The sequence below is a fragment of the Diceros bicornis genome, chromosome 4 (assembly GCF_020826845.1).
Source record: "Diceros bicornis minor isolate mBicDic1 chromosome 4, mDicBic1.mat.cur, whole genome shotgun sequence".
Classification (NCBI taxonomy): Eukaryota; Metazoa; Chordata; class Mammalia; order Perissodactyla; family Rhinocerotidae; genus Diceros; species Diceros bicornis.
This window is the reverse complement of record NC_080743.1, coordinates 56,595,104-56,614,766: the sequence shown is the minus strand read 5'-3', so window position 1 is coordinate 56,614,766 and position 19,663 is coordinate 56,595,104. Positions and strand designations below refer to the sequence as shown.

The following is a 19,663-nucleotide window of genomic DNA, read 5'->3' as shown; positions in this document are numbered from 1 at the left end:
TCGCAAGACCGAATCTGAACCAGGGTATGTGAGCTGAAAGAAGGAAGGAAGGGGGAGTGTCAGGCTCACAGTCGGCCCCAGGGGGAGGTTTGGGGGCAGTCATCATGCTTCCTGGTTCAACCTCATTAGTTGGACATTATGCAATGCCCAGGAAAAAGGAGGGAAGCCTAGTCCTGGGGTGTGCCAGGCTGTCACCCTCCCCCTGGTTGTGAAAACAGCAGCGTGCTCTGGCCGTGCATCACAAACCAGCACAGGATAAAAGGGCTCCTGCCCTGGGTTCCTCATCCACAGCCTTCTCAGGAACAGCCTTCTCCTGCCTCCTCTGTATCTGGTGAGTGTCTGAGGCGAAGGGACTCTAGCTGAGATGCTGGAAAGGAACTCTAAGGTCATAGCTAAGGAGAGGGAAACAGAGGGGTCTTGAAAAAAATCCCAGAAACAGGGCCACAGAAAGAGCAGCAAAAGAGGAAATGAGGGCCAGGAAGGAGTCCCTATGGGGACATGACAAGAATTCTGGGACCTATAAAGGCCAAAGGAACTAATGACCCCTTCTCCTGCTCTTTCTGTTCACGTCCACACATGTTTCCTGTGACATTCACCCTTCAGAAAGCTTTCCCCAAATGCTGCATCCCCTGTGTTTCCCTTATGACACAAAACCCTGGATGCCCAGTTAGATTGGCAGCATTGGGTCCTGGGTGGAGAGCAAAGTGGGAGGCATCTTTCATGACCGAACTAACTCCACATCAGTTTCCCGCCCCTCCTGCAGCCTTGACTCAGGAAGAAGCTGGTCCTAGAAGTGAGGGGTGGAGGAAACCAAGAGCCAGGAGACATTGAACTGTGGATTCCGAACTGACAGGGGCTTCTGTTTTTTCCAGACTCACTCACCTCCCACAGAGATGTCCTCCCAGCAGCACCAGCAGCAGTGCCAGCCTCCTCCCAAGTGCCCCTCACCCAAGTGCCCCCCAAAGAGCCCAGCGCAGTGTTCCCCTCCAGCCTCCTCCGGCTGTGCTCCAAGCTCCGAGGGCGGCTGCTGCCTGAGCCACCACAGGCGCCGCAGGTCCCACCGATGCCGACGACGAAGCTCCAACTCCTGTGATAGGGGCAGTGGTCAGCAGTCCGGGGGCTCTGGATGTGGCCAGGGCTCTGGGAACTGTTGCTGACCTGGGCTCCGGATGCTGAGTCAAGCAATTTTAAAGGAAACAAGCATCTAAAGGGCCAAGGAAAAGCCCCAGCCTGCAGCATCCTTTCCCAGATACCCCATCCTCACTTTCCCAGGCTGAGCTGGGGATGTTCCATGGAGGGTTCAGAGCTCTCTCCAGAAGGCTCTTTCTGTCTGATGTCCAGGATCTCACAGTTCCCCCACCCCCTGCACCTGCAGTGATTGGCAGATCCCATGCCCGACTCTATGAAAAATAAAGCCTCTCTTCCTCATTATGCAGGAGGTTCATGTGTCATTTCACTCTCTCCCTCTCCAGGTGGCTGCAGGTCTGCCCCTCCATCTGCCCCTCAGGAGTAGCACTGTCCTACCGAAGATGCATAACCATAGCCCTAGACTAGAAAAAATAGACGTCTGTCAGTCTCTTTATGCTGGATTTTGAGGCAGTGGGTGAGAGGAGGGGAGTGGACAGGGGCCTGTAACCATCAGTAAAATGAATGACTTTTCCTATGAAATGTGGGGTGGGTGTTCCTCTCACAATGGGCTCGCCAGGCTCCTATGAGGAGCTACTATTTGCTTTTGTCGAGCTGTTTCTGGCATCCCCATTATGAAAAAGAGAATGTGTGGCAGGCGATTATCAGAAAATAACAAGAAAAGGCAGTTCTCAACCAGGGGAATTTGTCCCTCCAAGGGACGTTTGTCAATATCTATGGACATTTTTGGTTGTTTCTAGATATTCCGGCGGGAGGGTCAAATCCTACTGACATCTAGTGGTAGAGGCCAGGGATGCAGCTAAACAACACAGCAGCCCCGTCCCCCCACCTCCCCACCCCCCGCACCCCCCTACCTCCACCCCCCGCCCATTACAGAGAATGCTCTGGCCCCAAATGCCAAGGTTGAAAACCCTCAGAGTAGAATAAAGAGGCAGGAAAAGGAAGGGATGTCGTCGGGATGGAGAGATAACTCCATCTGCTCAACAAAAATTTCAGAAAAAGCTGGGGGTGGGGGCAGAGGAGAGGGAGAAAATTAGTTAAAGCTAAAGAAGTTGTGGGTTAGAGAGAGAAAAACAAGGCTGAGAGCTTAGGAAATGTGACAATGTGGGGGGTGTAGATTAGGAGACAACTAGGAAAAAGGAAAAAGAGAATCTCAGAAGTGTTTCTAGGATTATAGATTTTTGGTAGAATTATAAGATCAAAAACTTACTAGTGCTTATCATATGTTAGGAACTCCTAATGATACAACCTATAAGGTAGGTGCTCTTAACGATCGTGTTTTACAAGTGGGGAAACTAAGGATCTAGATGGTTTTGTACCAGGACTGAGTCCACACAGACAGTAAACGGTGCAGCTGTTGGGCTGCAGAAGCCATGCTCTTGGCTGCCTTGTCACTTGGCCACCTTGTCACTTGGCCCTTCTTTGAGACTTTTCAAGAGATCTTTGAAACAATGAATTTTTTTCACTTAATACTTACTTGGGCCTGTTTAACTTTGCAGGGTTTCTTTGTTTTGTTTCATTTTTTAAAATCTGCAGAGCTAAGAGCCCAACCATGTGAGTTATAATTTTAGAAAAAGTTTTTTTTAATTTACTTTCCCATATTTGGGACCTAAAGTATGAAACTCACCTGCCCTCTAGGTTGAAATAATCTGCTTAGAGATGATTTCAACTCTAGCAACTTTGTCTGCCAGACTGCTGAAATACTGGTGTAAAGGAGCAGTCCACCCAAGCCATCCAGACGGTTCTTAGAATAAGCCAAAGGAACATCATGGAGCCTGAACTAAATTCAAATTGAAAACTTGGGAGAAATCAGTGGTAGGGCTGGATATACTAAGCAAAAACACAATCCTATGTAGTACTTTGGGAGTTCATTGAATCAAAAAAAAGGTTTTTTCTCCTTGGAAAATATCAGACTGGTTATTTATTTTCAGTTTAACATCTAAAGACTCAGAGTTTCTAAAATCTTTGGGATTTAATAAAGAAAAGGGCTCCCAAGGAGTTTTATGTGAGACATACTCTGAGCAGGTATGATCCACTCTCCAGCTCAACACAATTCTCTAAGGTAGGAACCACAGCTGCCATGTTTGGATCCATCACCATGAGCTACTTGTCACTCAAAACCTGAAAGATTCCTGGGTAGCACTCCTCCATGGGACCAAAACAGTATAGAGTCGTGGTGGAAATAAGCCTCAAAAAAATGTTCAAGATGAATAGACTTGGCTGAGAAGTCAGAGTCACTGCTACACATGTGAGAATTTACTGAGCCTCATACGAAAGGAGATTCGTGGACCCAGAGCCACAAAACTCACAGATCTGGGCAGAACCACAACACTTGTCCAGGAGCTGAGGATCACTGGGTGGAGAGTGGCTGGAATGCATGGGCCACATTCCTAACTGTACACCAGCTCCCAGGGAAACAGTGCTCAGTCTTTGAAGAAATAAAGCCTGTGATCCACCAAGGACTATAGAATGAGGCTTGGAGGCTCAGAAGCACTTGTCAGTTTCAAGTTCTCAATGCCAAAGTGTCCAACAATTCCTACAGTCAATATGTCCACTCAGGAGAGAGAAGAAACAGGAATTGGACCAACCAATAAAGTTTGGACCTGCAACACCAGGACAATCAAAGAAGCCAGAAGCTGTGCAGTTTTCGATGCTGCCCCTAAAAGGGGACCCCAACAGCTGAGAGCTCAACAGGTGGAGAGACCCTCCAGTTCTCGTCAGGAGACCACCCCAGCCCAGTCCAGAACTCAGCAGTCAATAATTCATTGATTCAAAAAATATTTTTAACATGTCATTCTGGTCCCTTCTATCAGCACATTCTGCCCTCGAACATCAGCTTTATCACATCCCTCTTTGCAGGGACCCCTCTCCCTCCTTGTTTCATGAGATCCTCTCAGTGGTCCCACCTGAACCAGCTGCCATGTGTGGGTCAGGCACTCATCCCACTGTTCCCGTTGCATACCAATCGTCAGCCCCTACAGACCTCTGCTTCATCTCAACCACCCCCACGTGACACCAAATGAACACACCACGGCAACAAGGGACTGATACCAAGAGCTCTTGCCTAAAGCAGGGGACTCCCCACACTTCTTTATTACAGCAGTCATCACCTTGGGTCATACTTATTTGACTATCTATCTGTCTGCACCACTATGCTGTGAGCTACTCTAACAGGACTGTACCTTATTTATTTATGATTCCCTGTATCTGTCATAATGCCTAATGTGCAGTATCAGTTTGTTTTAAAAAATAAAGAAAGAAAGGATGAAAGGAATGAATGAAAAAAGAAAGAATTGGAGAGGGAGAGGGAGGGAAGAAAACAAGCACACAAGAAGCTTAAGGACTAGGTGTTTGGACAGTCTTGGGGCTTCCTAGATCCCTCCCCTTAGAAAAGCTTACTCTGTCTCCCCTTTCCCTCTCTGCCACCATGACCCTGCAGCCTATAAATGAGTGACACAGGACCTGGTGACAAAGTCCTGTCCAGACCCTCTGTGAGCCAGAACTCCCTGTGACATCTACATCTTTCCTCAAGGTGTTCAGACAGATATTCTCTGAGCACCAAGCATCAGTCACTAAGGTGTCCTCCTGCCCAGGTCCAGGCAGAGGTCCTTCAGTCTCTGGTGTGTCATAGACAGGTGAGGAACCAGAGGTGAGATTTGGAGGAGAGGATGGCAAGAGTTGAGACTAGGGAAGTCAGCCAGCTCCTGATTGGCCTGAAATAGGTACTGCCTACCAAAGAATTTTGTTTGTTCTATGGGCAACAGGTATGCAAAGCCACAGATAATCCATTCTCCACCCTCCAATTCTTTATGCTATACCTCGTATGATCCTATCTTCTCAAACCCGCCTATCCATTAGAATCACCTGGGGAGATATAAAAAATCCTGATGCTTAGGCTACACTTCAGGTCTAATCAATCAGTGGAGCTAATCAATCTAATCAATCAATCTCTGGGGGTGGAGCTCAGAGTTCAGTATTTTTTAGAACCTTCTCAAATGATTCCACTGTGCAGCCAAAATTTAGAACCTTTAATGAAGAGGGTTCTCAGTTCTCCCCAGAAATTTCACCCTCTATGATCTCCAAAAACTCATCTTTTCCCCACTCCCCATCTCCAGTCCCCCTTCCTAGATATTCTTTGACTCCTGTGTGTGACTTTGTGCAATAACGAAACTTCCTTCGACTCCATCTGCCAACCCCAAACTCTCTTGACAACTCAAACTCCTCTGGGTGTTGGATGATTCGGCCCATTCATCAGCTCTTCCAGGTGCACCACTGACCCACACTGAGTGCTGCAGCCAAGCTCAAGGGTAAAAACAGGAAATAGATCAGACTATAGACCTCCCATAATGGTTTCTAAAAACTGAAGCGTTTGAAAGCGACATGGGTTTGGAAACACAAACTTTCCAGTGTTGTGTTGTATCTGAAGACTTTCACATTTTTCACCACAAAACCCTGATTTTACAGAGTGATGATTATGAACTCCAAGAATGAATGTTTTCCTAAGTATAGTTTGGGAAATATGATACAACTTATGAAATTAGGTATTGATTTATTTATTGGCTGTGAGTGGAAAGGTAGGAAGACCCAAGAGAGATTCTTGGTATAAAAATCTCCTAGGGGCCTTTTAACAAGTTTTTAAAGAGTCTGAACACAGTGGGATACAAACAGGATTTTGTTTTCCTCTAGTCACTGCTTTCCACTATGCTACAATGGCTCTCCTTTGATGATATCTCATATGTGTCCCATAACTTTCTAACCGTCTTCAGGAATTCAGCGATTATCCAATACTGTTGAGTTGAATATAAGTCAGTATAAGAATCTTAACTCCTCCCCTCCCCCAAGCATAGTCCAACCTTCTTCTAAGAGACTGCAGTGAGAAAAAGACATGGTCAGCTCTGTTACTCATCCTTCACCTCCTCCTCTACCCTGTGGATCTCCTTTCTCCTCCACTGCTTTTTTTTTTTTTTTGGCGAGGAATATCGGCCCTGAGCTAACATCTGCCAATCCTCCTCTTTTTGCTGAGGAAGACTGGCCCTGGGCTAACATCCATGTCCATCTTCCTCCACTTTATATGGGACACCGCCACAGCATGGCTTGACAAGCAGTGCATCAGCGTGCCTGGGATCCGAATGAACTGGGCCGCCCGGCTGCCGCAGCAGAGCGCGAGCACTTAACCGCTTGCGCCACCAGGCTGGCCCCTCCTCCATTGTTTTGGGGCTGGGATGAGGGAAAGGGGAAGGAGGGAAACTTTTCATAACTTATTAACACTGCAAGTGTCTCTTGATGGCTGCTTCCCATCCGGGCTGAAGGCCCATGAGGACTCTCTCACCAGGTAAGTGTCTGGGTTCTTTAGTGGGTCTTTCAAGGAGGTATCCTCATAGCACAGTAACTTGGCATGGAAACTTTGAGTTCTTTAGACACTCCCCTAAATCTCCATTCCCATTGGTACAAGTCAGTGTCTTGATGCTAAAATCTTTCACCTTGCCAGCCATACTTCTAGCAAGACCCTGGCAGTATAGTTCATGCCTGGCTGACTTCTGAACTGTCCACTTTGCTCAGAGAAACTCATGAACTCTGGCCATATCAAACAGTATGGGACTGGCAACTTCTTGCTTCACTCTCCTTCCTTTTTTCTCTTTCCAGCTCTTTCTCTGCCCTCTAGAACAACACGGAGAAGTATTCAGCAAGTCCAATGATGAAACTGAGATATGAAATTTCAGTCTCCGTGTTTTTCAGGCATCTGTAAATTCCACAATTTTTCCCCTTGAAATTTCTATCACTTTTCCTCTAATGGAGGATAGGAAGACTAACCTATCCCCCTCCCTATGTGAAATGTAAAAGAAGAGCCACAGCATTCTATCCTTTGAAACTTCTTATCACTTTGCTAGCCTACGAATCATATACACTGTAGTAGGAGGTAGAGTAATCACAGAAGGGCTCCTTCCAACCTCTCTTTATAAGGTGGAAGGTTCTTAGTTTTTATTGTTTACAAGTTGGGAGTTGTTCTTTTCCAGCCTCAATTAAACAGGAAAAGCTTAATTTAACTTCCTCACACAACCTGAATATATATGGATGCATCTCAGTGGTCATGATAAGAGTATATATCTCAAAATGGTAAACCTTGTTGGATGGGGAGTTTGTGACCCAGATAAGAAATTAGGGACAAATGTTTTCAAGTAAGAAGACAAGGTTGGGGATGGTGGAGCAAGGATTACTAAAATTCTTCTCCTGCATAAAAACATCTAGAAAACTTGCAAAAATTGTCCAAATCAATTTTTCAAAACTCTGAATATTAACCAGAGGCTTTCAAAAAGGAGGAGAAGTGTTCATTCCAGAAATGTAGCTCAATCTTGCTAAGAACAGTGAACTTTATGATATTTTAACTTGCATTATTCCCATCCCCCTGTCCCCAGATCCATAGTAGCCTTGAAAATCAAAATCCTAGTAGCCACTGGAGAGAACAGAACAGGTCTGGAACTTCCTAAAAGCCCCATTGCCAGAGAATTGTCATTATCTGATCTATATGGCAATTCTCTGGAAATCCCAACTAGCAGGGCTTGTCTTTACTCCACCTGACTCAGAGCTTGCTCACTCCAAACAGGTTGTACCTCAGGGTGTTTGTTGAAAACAATTAGTGACAATTGTTTAACAACACAGTTGAAATGGTGATAATAGTTGGGCAAGCCAGAAGCTGACCAAGAAACTTAAATGGAAAAGTTGAGGAATGAGATGTCCATAGAGAGCTTTGAAAAGCTCTGACATATTCCTGGGAGTATAGGAGATCACGTAAATGTGTAGGGAGGTATGCATGCCCAGGAAAGCCCTAATATCTCACCTTTGGCTGATCTTGAAGTTCTGCATAAGCAGCAAGTGAAACCTAAGGAAGACTTGTAAACTGCCTTCTGAAGTCTTAAATACATGGCCAAATATGCACACAGAGGTCCTCAGCAAAGGCTGAGAGACTTATTATCTCAAGACATTGAAAGAAATCTTTTTCTAATCATAAGCTGATCACTAAGCTAATCAAGTAGAGACTTCAGTGGCCACAGACAATAAAGGTGACAGACTTTACAGAATTAGTTCAGGAAAATCCCTGAGCAAATAAAGAGCAAAACTAACAAGAACAACAAATCCCAAGAGGAGGTAGGGAATATGATTTCCAGGACTGCCAGATTATGTTATTTAAAATGTCCAGTTTCCAAAAAAAAAAAAATATGAGAGATGTAAATAAACAAGAAAGTATGGCCCCACAGGGGGGTAAAAATCACTCAATAGAAACTGCCCCTGAGAAAGCTCAGACATTACACTCACTAGAGAAAGATAAAAATCTATTTTTATGTGTTTTTTTGTGTGTGTTCAAAGTACTAAAATATTTTTAGTGTTTTTTTTTGATGTGTTCAAAGTACTAAAATAAACTATGTCTCAAGAACTAAAAGAAAGTATGAGAATGTTGTCTTACCAGATAGAGAGTAGCAATAAAAAATAGAAAGAATTTAAAAAGAACCAAATAGAAATTAAGAACTTACAAAGTACAATAACTGAAATTAAAATTTCACTAGAAGGGCTCAACAGCTGACTTGAGCTGGTAAAAGAAAGAATCCCTAATTCAGTACATGTGTGTGGTGATGGGTTGTAATTAGTATTTTGGTGGTGAACTTGATGTAACCTATGCAGAAATAGAAGAACAATGATGTACACCTGAAATTTTTACAATGTTATAAACCAATGTTATTGCAATAAACAAAAAAAAAAAAAAAAAGAAAGAATCCCTAGACAGATGGATTGTGATTATCCAGTCTGAGGAACAGAAAGAAAAATATTGAAGTTAAATGAACAGAGCCTCAAATATCTGTGATACACCAAGTACAGCAATGTATACACAAAAGGAGTCCCAGAAGGAGGTGAGAGAAATAAAGAGACAGAATTCATTCAGGAAAGAACATTTGAAGAAATAATCATCAAAAAGTCCCAAATTTTATGAAAAATATTAATCTATACATCCAAGAAGATCAACAAACGCCAAGTAATATATAGTCAAAGAGTTCCATACCTAAATGTACCATAATCAAACTGACAAAAGACAAAGAGAAAATCTTTAAAACAGCAAGAGAGAAAAGAGTCATCAAATACAAAGAATCCTTAATAAGAATAACAGCTGATTTTTTATCAGAAACCATGAAAGACAGAAGGTGGTAGAATGGCATATTCAAAGCACTGAAGGAAGATTGTGAACCAAGAGTTCTAAATTCAGCAAAATTATCCTTCAAAATTGAAGTAAAATTAAAATATTCTCATATAAACAAAAACTGAGAGAAGTTGTTGGTAGGGTTCCTGCCCTACAAAAAATACTAAAGGGAGTCCTTCAGGCTGAAATGAAAGGATACCAGACAGTAACTCAAATCCATACAAAGAAATAAAGAGCACTGATAAAGGTAAATAAATAGGTAAATATATAAGATAGTATCAATGTATTCTGTGTTTATAACTCCTTTTTCTACTATCTGATTTAACAGAAAACTACATAAAGTGATAATTATAAAGCTGTGCTGATGGCCTTATAAGGTATAAAGATGTGATTTGTGTGACAATAACAGCACCCAGAAGGAGGAGGGAATGAAGCTATATACGAACAAATTTTTTGTATAATATTGAAATTAAATTGATACTCATCTGAATTATATTGTTTTAAGTTAAGATGTTAATAGTAATCCCCAAGGAAACTACTAGGAAAATAACTCAAAAAATATAGCACAATAAATTACCACAGAAATAAAAGAGTACACTATAAAATATCTATTAAATACAAAAGAAAGTCATAATGAAGAAATTGAGGAACAAAAATATGTATATAAGATATATGGAAAACAAATAGCAAATGGTAGACATAAATCCTATCATAATAGTACTTACATTAAATTTAAATTGATTAAATACTTTAATCAAAAGGCAAAGATTGGCAGAGCAGATAAAATAGCATGATCCAACTATATGCTATCCACCAGAGATATACTTTAGATTCAAAAACACAAATAAGTTGAAAGTAAAAGGGTGGAAAAACATACACCATGCAACAGTAACTGGAAAAGAGCTGGAATGTCTATCCTAATACCAGACAAAATAGACTTTGCAACAAAATTATCACTAGACAGAAAGAAGGACATTTTATAATGATAAAAGAGTCAATCCAATAAGAACTAATTATTACACACATTATATTCACCTAAAAATAGAGCCCCAAATTACATGAAACAAAAACTAAAAAAATTAAAGAGAAAAATATACAATTCAACAATAATATTTGAAGATTTTTATACTCCACTTTCAATAATGGATAGAACAACTTAACAGAAGATCAATAAGGAAATAGAAGACTTGAACAACTCCATAAACCAATAAGACCTAACAGACATCTTGTTGATCATGCCAACCAAGCAGCAGAATACACATTTTTCTCAAGTGCACACGGAACATTCTGCAGGATAGGCCATTTTTAGTTCACAAAAGAAGTATCACTAAATTTGAAGAGATTGAAATTATACAAAATGTCTTCTCCAACCACAGTGGAATGAAACTAGGAATCAATAAAAGAAGGAAAACTGGAAAACTCAGAAATACATGGAAATTAAACAACACACTCTTAAACAGCCAATGGTTCAAAGAAGAAATCACAAGGGAACTTAGAAAATACTTTGAAATGAATTAAAATGAAAACACAACATACCAAAATGTATGGGTTATGGCAAAAGGAGTGCTCAGATGGAAATATATAGCTGTAATCATCTATATTAAAAAAGAAAAAAATATCTCAAATCAATAATCTAACCTTCTACTTAAGACATGGAGTGAAGGATTGATACATGCTACAACATGGATGAGCCTTGAAAACAATAGGCTAAGTGAAAGAAACCAATACAAAAGGTCATATATTATATGATTCCATTTATAATAAATGTCTAGAATAGGCGAATCCATAGAGGCAAAAATTATCTTAATAGTTGCCAGAGGAGCAGTGAGGAATGAGGAGTGACTGCTAATGATTTGCAAAGTTCCAGTTTGGGGTGATAAAATGGTCTGGAATTAGATAGTGATGATGGTTGCACGACTTTGGGAATATACTAAAAACCATCAAATTGTACACTTTTAAAGGGTGAATTTTATGGTATGTAAATTATATCTCAACAACAATAAAAAGGAGGCATTTTCCAGCTCTCTTGTCTCGTCTTACCTAAGTATGACTCAGACAAGAGTTACCACGTACATTGGATTTTGGTGACAGGAGAATCTTGAACTGACAATTAACTCTGATGGGTTGGAAGAAAAGATTCATCATTGGGTTATAAGCTCCATGGTCTAATCAAAACGCATCCAAGGAGGTAAACCTGAGAGGCTAAATGCCTGTCTCCATAATGCCACTTAGCATTAACAAGTCAAGGACTTCTCCTAAGATCATCCATGTATACCAGTCTCTGTGTTTCCTCTAGTATCGCTGCATCATGGGATGCCTACTCTCCTTGGGATGGGACTGGCAGTGGTTACCATTGTAGAGTTGCTCTCATGCTCCCTGCATGTCTGGGGAAGAGCAGCTCCTTCTCCAGGATTAAAGACCCGGAACAACAAGGTATTGAGACATCCAAGACAGGAAGGTAGGGATGGAGCTGAGGGAAGCCCAACAGAAGATGACTTCCCTTTCAAGAACAGAGAAAACGCTCCACTGGTAGTTTCTGAATGCTTTGAATTTGGAACTTGCCAAAACTATGATTGGGGTTACTTTTCAACTGTTGCCTCCAAGTGACTCAAGATTTCACCCGTTTGGCCCAAATGGCCTCTATCCCTGCTTCAGGAGAACCGCAAAATATATAAAGTAAATGTTTACATTTCTGCAGGGGTCTGAACCCCCAGACTTGTTTAGACAAGCCTCACAGACCAGAGAGTCCCCGGTGGAAACAGATGTCATTTCTCCCTTGATGTCTGCTCCCTGTGTTAGGCTGTCAGCTCCCTGAGAGTAGAGATGGGGTCTCACTTCTTCCCTACTGTATTCTCAGGACTGTCCATGGGGCCTGGCCCATGGTTGATGCTCCACAAAAACTTTTTGAATAAAGAAATATAGAAATGGATGATTTAAGTGAGAAGATATTCCAGCAGGAGTGGGTGGGTATGGAGGACAATAAGAAAGATAGGAGCTCAGGCCAAATGTTAAACCAGTGGAAGACAGACAGTGGGTGGTGTCTCCTCCCAGAATCACAGACCAGAGACCAGATGGACTTGACACAAGGCCCAGAGTTCCCTGGAAGTGACCATTTTATCAAGATGTGCCCTTCCCCTAATCTGGCATTCTCCCAGGCCTAGCACCACTGGCAAAGCTGGTGAATATGGGGCCATGTTGTCACCCCTCTACTTCTGTCTTCAGCCTTACCACCCACTGTAGTGGAAAAATATTCTTGTTATCTTTCCCTGTGAGTGCCTTTTCCTGAACAGTATCCACTGATGTGACACCTAACAATGTTAGCAAAATGGCCACTGAATCTGAAACGAAACTGAGGGGTACGTGCCTCACTCACCCTCTTCAAGGTTTACCATCTTGGGCCACCATTTCCTCTGACCCAGAGCAATTCATTCCCCCACAAATATCTCTAAATAAAGAACTTATAAAATCCCTATGTTTCAAAGGTGATGACTTGGAAAGTGGAGCAATATAAAAGGAAATTAAACTCCCTTATAAAATAAATTTTTTCTGCAAAAACAAGTAGCCCATTGTGTAGGCTTTAATATTCATAGAAGAATGAAACATACTTTTAAAAGTGTTTCATTTAAATAAATGTGTATATTGCTTTTCTTTTTTTTTTTTTTTTTTTTTGGTGAGGAAGATCAGCCCTGAGCTAACATCCTTTGCCAACCTCCCTCTTTTTGCTGAGGAAGATTGGCCCTGAGCTGACATCTGTGCCCATCTTCATCTATTTTGTATATGTGATGCTACCACAGCATGGCTTGATAAGCAGTGTGTGGGTCTGCACCCAGGATCCGAACCCGTGAACCCCGGGCTGCCAAAGTGGAGCATGTAAATTTTACCACTGCGCCACTGGGCTGACCCTGGAAAATCTAAACATGATTATTAAATTTTAGTTGTTGGTGGTTATTTTTCTTTGAAAATGTAGCAAAATTTTCTTTGAAAATGTAGTATAAAAATGGTAAATTCAACTGAGAAATTCTTCAATTTACATAAATAGATCATAATCAAACTTCGTATATTGTCAAGTTTTCTAGTCACCAAAAATCAACTCAGCTCTACTGCCCTCTTACCCAGGAACCCTATGGCTGGGTTTCTGGGTGCTATAAGGTCTTCTTAGGGGCCCCACTTAGCCCAGACAAGGTCTCAGCTCTATTCCTCCATTTCTTCATCCTCTCACCTCATTCCCAAGAGGATGGCAACTGATTACACCTGCATGTGCCAGGGTGCTTTGGGTTATGTGCAGAGTGGAGGAAGGCTAACACCAAAGACCATGACCTCAAGCCTGAAGACGTTATGCACAGTTGCATTATAGCATTTAGCACTTGATATTTAACTGTATATTTACAAATGTGTGTGCATTGATATTTCTATCTCTCCTTCCTGACAGATTCTGAGGTACCCAAGAACAGAAAAGTGCCATATTAATCCATGTATGCCTAGTTCCCAACAAGGCCCTTGGGCAGTGCCTGTGTTAAGGAATGTGAGCTGAATGAATGATGCAAGGAAGGTGAATGGCAACCCCCGGTAGGCCTGAGTGAGACGAAGGTAGGCAGTCATCAGAGCTTGCTGGTTCCCTCTTGTCAGATGTCTTGGTAAGTGCACAAGAAGACGATGAATGGAAGTTCAGTCCTGGGGTGCGCCAGGCTGTCACCCTCCCCCTGGTTGTGAAAGCAGCAGCATGCCCTGGCTGTGCATCACAAACCAGCACAGGATAAAAGGGCTCCTGCTCTGGGTTCCTCATCCACAGCCTCCTCAGGAGCAGCTTCTCCTGCCTCCTCGGCATCTGGTGAGTGTCTGAGGGGCAGGAACTCTAGCTGAGATGCTGGAAAGGAACTTTAAGGTCACAGCTGAGGAGAGGGAAACAGAGAGGTCTGGAAAGAAGTCCCAGAAATGGGGCCACAGAAAGGGTAGCAAAGGGAGAAGTGAGGGCCAGGAGGGAGGCCCTATGGGATGCGATAGGAATTCTGGGACCTACAACAGGTACAGGAACTCACGATTCCTTCTCCTGCTCTTTCTTTTCATGTCCACACATGTTTCCTGTGACATCCACCCTTCAGAAAGCTTTCCCCAAATGCTGCATCCCCTATGTGTTTCCCTTATGATACAAAACCCTGGATGCCCAGTTAGATTGGCAGCACCAGGTCCTGGATGGAGACCAGAGTGGGAGGCATCTTGCATGACTAAACTAACTCCACATCAGTTTCCCGCCCCTCCTGTAGCCTTGACTCAGGAAGAAGCTGGTCCTAGAAGCGACGGGTGGAGGAAGCCAAGAGCCAGGAGACATTGAACTGTGGATTCCGAACTGACAGGGGCTTCTGTTTTTTCCAGACTCACTCACCTCCTGCCAAGATGTCCTCCCAGCAGCACCAGCAGCAGTGCCAGCCTCCTCCCAAGCGCCCCTCACCCAAGTGCCCCCCAAAGAGCCCAGCGCAGTGTTCCCCTCCAGCCTCCTCCGGCTGTGCTCCAAGCTCCGAGGGCGGCTGCTGCCTGAGCCACCACAGGCGCCGCAGGTCCCACCGATGCCGACGACGGAGCTCCAACTCCTGTGACAGGGGCAGTGGTCAGCAGTCCGGGGGCTCCGACTGTGGCCAGGGCTCTGGGGACTGCTGCTGACCTGGGCTCCTGATGCTGAGACAAGGGATTTTAGAGGAAACAAGAATCCAAAGGGCCAAGGAAAAGCCCCAGCCTGAAGCATCCTTTCCCAGATACTCCATCCTCACTTTCCCAGGCTGCGCTGGGGATGCTCCATGGAGGGTTCGGAGCTCTTTCCAGAGAGTCTTCCAGTCTGATGTCCAGGATCTCACAGTTACCCCCTGTCCTGTACCTGCAGTGATTGGCATTGCCTGTGCCTTAGCCTGTGAAAAATAAAGCTTCTCTTCCTCATTACACAGGTGGCTCACGTGTCCCTTCACTTTGTCTCTCCCCTCAGTTCCTTGGCCAACAAAACCCAGCTCTGGGGGCAGAACTTTGCCTCTGGACCAGGAAAAAATCAGCAGATCAGTTTCCCTTCCACTCATAGAAGGACTTGGAGTTTTTGGGTTGGAATGGAGACTGAGAGAAGGGTGAGATTTGTACTAGTTTGAACCCCTGCAACTCTCAGTGAGAGGACTGACTCTTCCCGTGAAACCTGAGTGGGTGTTGATACAATCTGGGAATTGCTAGTGTGTGATACGAGACTTCTATTTTGTTTTGATAGACTGTTTCTGGGCCCTAATTAAGAAACAGGGAATCAGGTGGCAAAGAAAGAAAATAAGCAGAGGAAGAGAGGAACAGAGGATGGAGGAAGGAGATGTAAACCTGAGGAAGGAAAGTTAACTCAGTGGACTCTGAGAAAATGCCGGCGGAGAGATGAAAGCTGAGAGAAGTGTTTAAATTAATGAGGTCTGGGGGGGGGGATGTGGCTGGGTGTTTAGTTGACAAGATGAGTGGAGTGTGTGAACTGATAATTTTAGGAAAAAGAAAATGAGAAGCATTGCTGGAATTACAAGTCGATGTTATCTAAGGAGAAAACATTTATTAAATTTTGATCTACTCTACCACGAACCTCATTAAGAGTCTCATGTTTGGGCCTAAATTGTGAAACTTAGATGCTCCTGAAGTTGAAATAATGTTCCTACATGTGAGCCAACAGTAACATCTCACTTACTGCCAGAAAGCCAGAGAAACGTCAGAGAGCTCAAGCTGCTGTCACATTGCAAATATTAAGTGACGTTGATGTCAGGGACGGAGTAGAGCAAGCAGGAGGAAAAAATACTGTGGATAACCTCGTAAGTTCACTAAACTAAAAAGTGATTTATCAAACTTGGAAATTAATTATTAAAATTTTGGGATCAAAAAGACCCTAAGAGGAATTTAATACCAGACATACACCAACCATATCCAACAAACCAAGACACAATTCCTTGAAGTAGGAGCCACAGCTTTAGCTGTTAATCTGTGTTTGATTTGAAACCACCAGAGAGCACTCAGCCACGGGCAGGAACAACATGAGTCTCAGTGAAGGGGATGACAGCCTGGCTCCCAGGGAAGAGCTATGTGTCGCCTCACAGAGCCTCCAACTCAAGGAGTGCTGTCGACCCACAGATCCAACAACTCTGTGCAGACCTGACATGGTCTACCATGGGCTCAACAAATCTGAAGAATGAGTACATGCCCCCTGACAAGGGCTGTAGAAAAAGACTTGGAGGCTCAGAAATACCTCCAACTGTCACTTTGAAGAACAGACATTTATGACTGTGGTTGAATCAAATCTGAGTGAAGAAAAAAAGGAGCAAGTTTAGCTGATAAAGTTCCTGGCTAGGACGCCAAAGAGATCTTGGGAAACTAGAAGTAATAAAAGAACATCTTAAAAATGGAGCCTAAGAGGGAGATCCTGGAGGTGGAGAAAAATGGGTTCCCCAGACCTCATCAGGGTGACACTAATTCCTTGCCTTGGACCCATTTATTCACTCAACACATTTCTATTGAGTATCTATTATGTGCTCAGCTCTAGACGCTAGGGATACAGCAGGGAATCAGAGAGACAACATTTCTTCTCTCGAGAACTCACATTCACATGGGTCTATAAGCGACCTAATTTTACATGAAATGCAGAGAGTGAAACACAGTGGCTTTCTCTTCAGTTGGCCTCTCATCCTCTAGGGGTGAGGACACTGGTGTTACTTCAATAAACCCAGAGAAGACATCCAGCTTGGACAAAACACTGAGGCTTTGAGATAGTGGCTTGGTGGTGACAAAAAAAGGCATTGAGTATTTGTTAGCTTCCACATCAAAAGATAACAGTCAAGAAAGGAGAGGGGACAAACTGTTAATACTAAGGGACAATGTTAGTGCATAAACAGGCCTCTGTCCTCACGTCCTTCCCAGTGTCCCTCCTCACTCCACAGCCCAGGGATAAAACATCTTCCCAGGGGTTCTTTTCTTCCCATGAATATTACTTATTTGATTGCCTACAAAGGAATGGCTACACCTATAGGTTTTCCTGTAACAGGATAACCAGATACATAATTTTCATCAATGTTTATAAAAAACAATAATGCTTTATCATCATTGTAATTAATATTTGTGATTTAAAAGACTTGTGCCATTCTTAAATGTGATGTTTCAGAGAGCAATGCATCTCTAATGTTGTAATAAAATGCAATGGAATAATACCACACAGCTTACATAATTGTAATTTCCCAAACCCTTTGTCAATCACTGCTACTCAGGTGTTCACAAGCCTCGCCATTATCACCCTCATCATCATCACGCCCATCAAGAATGATTCATAGCTCAGCTAATCTCCCCTAGCCACCCCAGCCAACTTGAATCACTCCCTCCCCAAACTATTCCTGGAGCTCTTAGAATAAATATCACAGTCACTAAGATACTGACACAATGGCCCTCAGATGTATCTTAATTTACAAACCATGCCACTGCAGATTCTATAGATTTCTTGTCTCTATCTCTGACTTTTCTCCTCACATCTTTGGTCCATTGTACCTCTATCACTTTATGGCTTTTTCTTTCCCCCAGATACCAGCTGTTAACTGGAGAAGCAGGAATTCAAACTTAGGAATGTCTGACTCCAAATGAAAGCTTAACAAGCCCATTATTCTGCCCCTTGTTCATTGTCTTAGATCCCTCCAATGCCCCCTCAGTTCCATTCTCCCTCAGCACCAGCATTATCTCTTCCTCCTGGTGAGGACCCCCAGGTTCTGAGCTTCTCTTGGTATGGCCATCTGGGGTCTCTGCCCATAGACAAACCAAGGATCTACACCTCTGCTCCTGCTACTTGTCCAAGTACTGTTCTCACATGCCAGGGACCTCATCCCATCTCTCAGCCCCAAGTGATAGCAGGTGACAACATCTGGACACACTTCTCCCTCAAAGTCACTTCAAGCAAAAGGGAACTGATGTCCAAAGACTCTGACCTGGGGTCTGAGGACTTCCCACACACGTCACAGCACTGACCACATTGGACCAAGCTTATTTTATTACTTGTCTGTCCCATTATACTGTGAGCTACTCAAGAACAAGGACAAAATCTTATTCATTTCTAAGTCTCCTGTATATAACAGAATGCATGGTATGCCGCCATATTAGTGCAACACATCCTGTTTGAATAATTGAGTAAATGGATGGATGGATAGATGGATGGATGGATGAGTGAATGAATGAAAAAATTAAAATGACTATGGGAAAGCTGAGGCACAAGTATTTGAAGAGTCCTGTGATTCTGGAGGACCTAGGAATGGAGATTACAAGGAGCTGAATCAGCCCAACATATGTTAAAGTAGGAAGGGAGGCAGGGGGGACAGAGGGACGGAGAGGGGAAAACAAAATAGTGTAGAAGAAAAGTAAGAAATGACAGGCTCACAGAAAGTTTAAAGGATAGATATTTGGACAGTTTGGGGGCTGCCTGAATCCCTGCCATCAGAAAAGCTCCTGCTCTCTTTCCCCTTTCCCTCCCAACCACCATGACACTGAAGCCCATGGTGAATGGTGTGGAGGGTTCCATACTTTCTTGTGATGCCTGTGCCTCTGCCAGGGTGCCAGGAGGACTCTGAGAACCCAGGATCAGTCATTAAGGCACCCCTCCTGGTCAAGGTGCAGGCACTAGTCCTTCAGGCCCTTCATGTGCCCACCCTCCTCCCTGCAGTCAGGATGTGTAAGAAGTTGTGAGAAAATATGATGTTTGGAGGAACTGGAGTCAAGAGTAGACGGAGGAGGCTGGTGGGAGTTGAGGCAGAGAGATTTCAGGTTATTCCATGGATGACAGGTGAGTAACACACAGATGATCCCACCTTCCAACCCCTTGTCTCTTTTCCTCTTCAGGGGACAAGATCTTCTAAGAAGGTCCGTTAGAAGGGTCAAGGCTCCTCCAGGGATCTCATCCTCTCTGATTTTAAAAACCTGTCCCCCTCTCTCTGTAGGACTCTTCCTTTCAAGGCCACCTACCTGCCCTCTGCTGGTCCTGTGCACCTGAAAGCCCCACCCTTGCTGTTCAGTGATTCCACCCATTCCTCAGCACTTTCAGGCCCTGCACTGACCTGCAGGGAATGTTGGAGACTGAAATAATGCCAAAGAAGAGAGGAGACAGATTCCTGATCACCCACAGTGACTCATAGGAACTGAGGTGAGATTTGAGGATATAAAGCTTTTCAGAGTTGATATCCTATGCAGCATTTCACAGACTCTTTAGCCTTGAAATGCTGATTTCTTGGAGCAATGGTTAATAACACCAAGAAGGAATGTCCTCCTACATGCAGTTAGGGGAACATGGCCAAAGCCTCGGAATTGCATGAC

At 43.5% G+C, this 19,663-nt stretch overlaps 2 protein-coding genes across 2 annotated transcripts; both read left to right on the top strand.

Annotated features, from left to right (window-relative positions):
• The first annotated feature begins 893 nt into the window (after window positions 1-893).
• LOC131402718 (late cornified envelope protein 3D-like) lies at window positions 894-1,157 on the top strand. Its single transcript, XM_058537301.1, has one exon. It carries the CDS (start codon window positions 894-896, stop codon window positions 1,155-1,157), a length of 264 nt encoding a protein of 87 aa, XP_058393284.1.
• Window positions 1,158-14,722: 13,565 nt separating this feature from the next.
• On the top strand, window positions 14,723-14,986 carry LOC131402707 (late cornified envelope protein 3B-like). Its single transcript, XM_058537299.1, has one exon. It carries the CDS (start codon window positions 14,723-14,725, stop codon window positions 14,984-14,986), a length of 264 nt encoding a protein of 87 aa, XP_058393282.1.
• Window positions 14,987-19,663: the final 4,677 nt, after the last annotated feature.

Bases quoted from the DNA above. Each gene is read 5' to 3' on its own strand.
- LOC131402718 (XM_058537301.1), top strand. From the start codon at position 894: ATGTCCTCCCAGCAGCACCAGCAGCAGTGCCAGCCTCCTCCCAAGTGC.
- LOC131402707 (XM_058537299.1), top strand. From the start codon at position 14,723: ATGTCCTCCCAGCAGCACCAGCAGCAGTGCCAGCCTCCTCCCAAGCGC.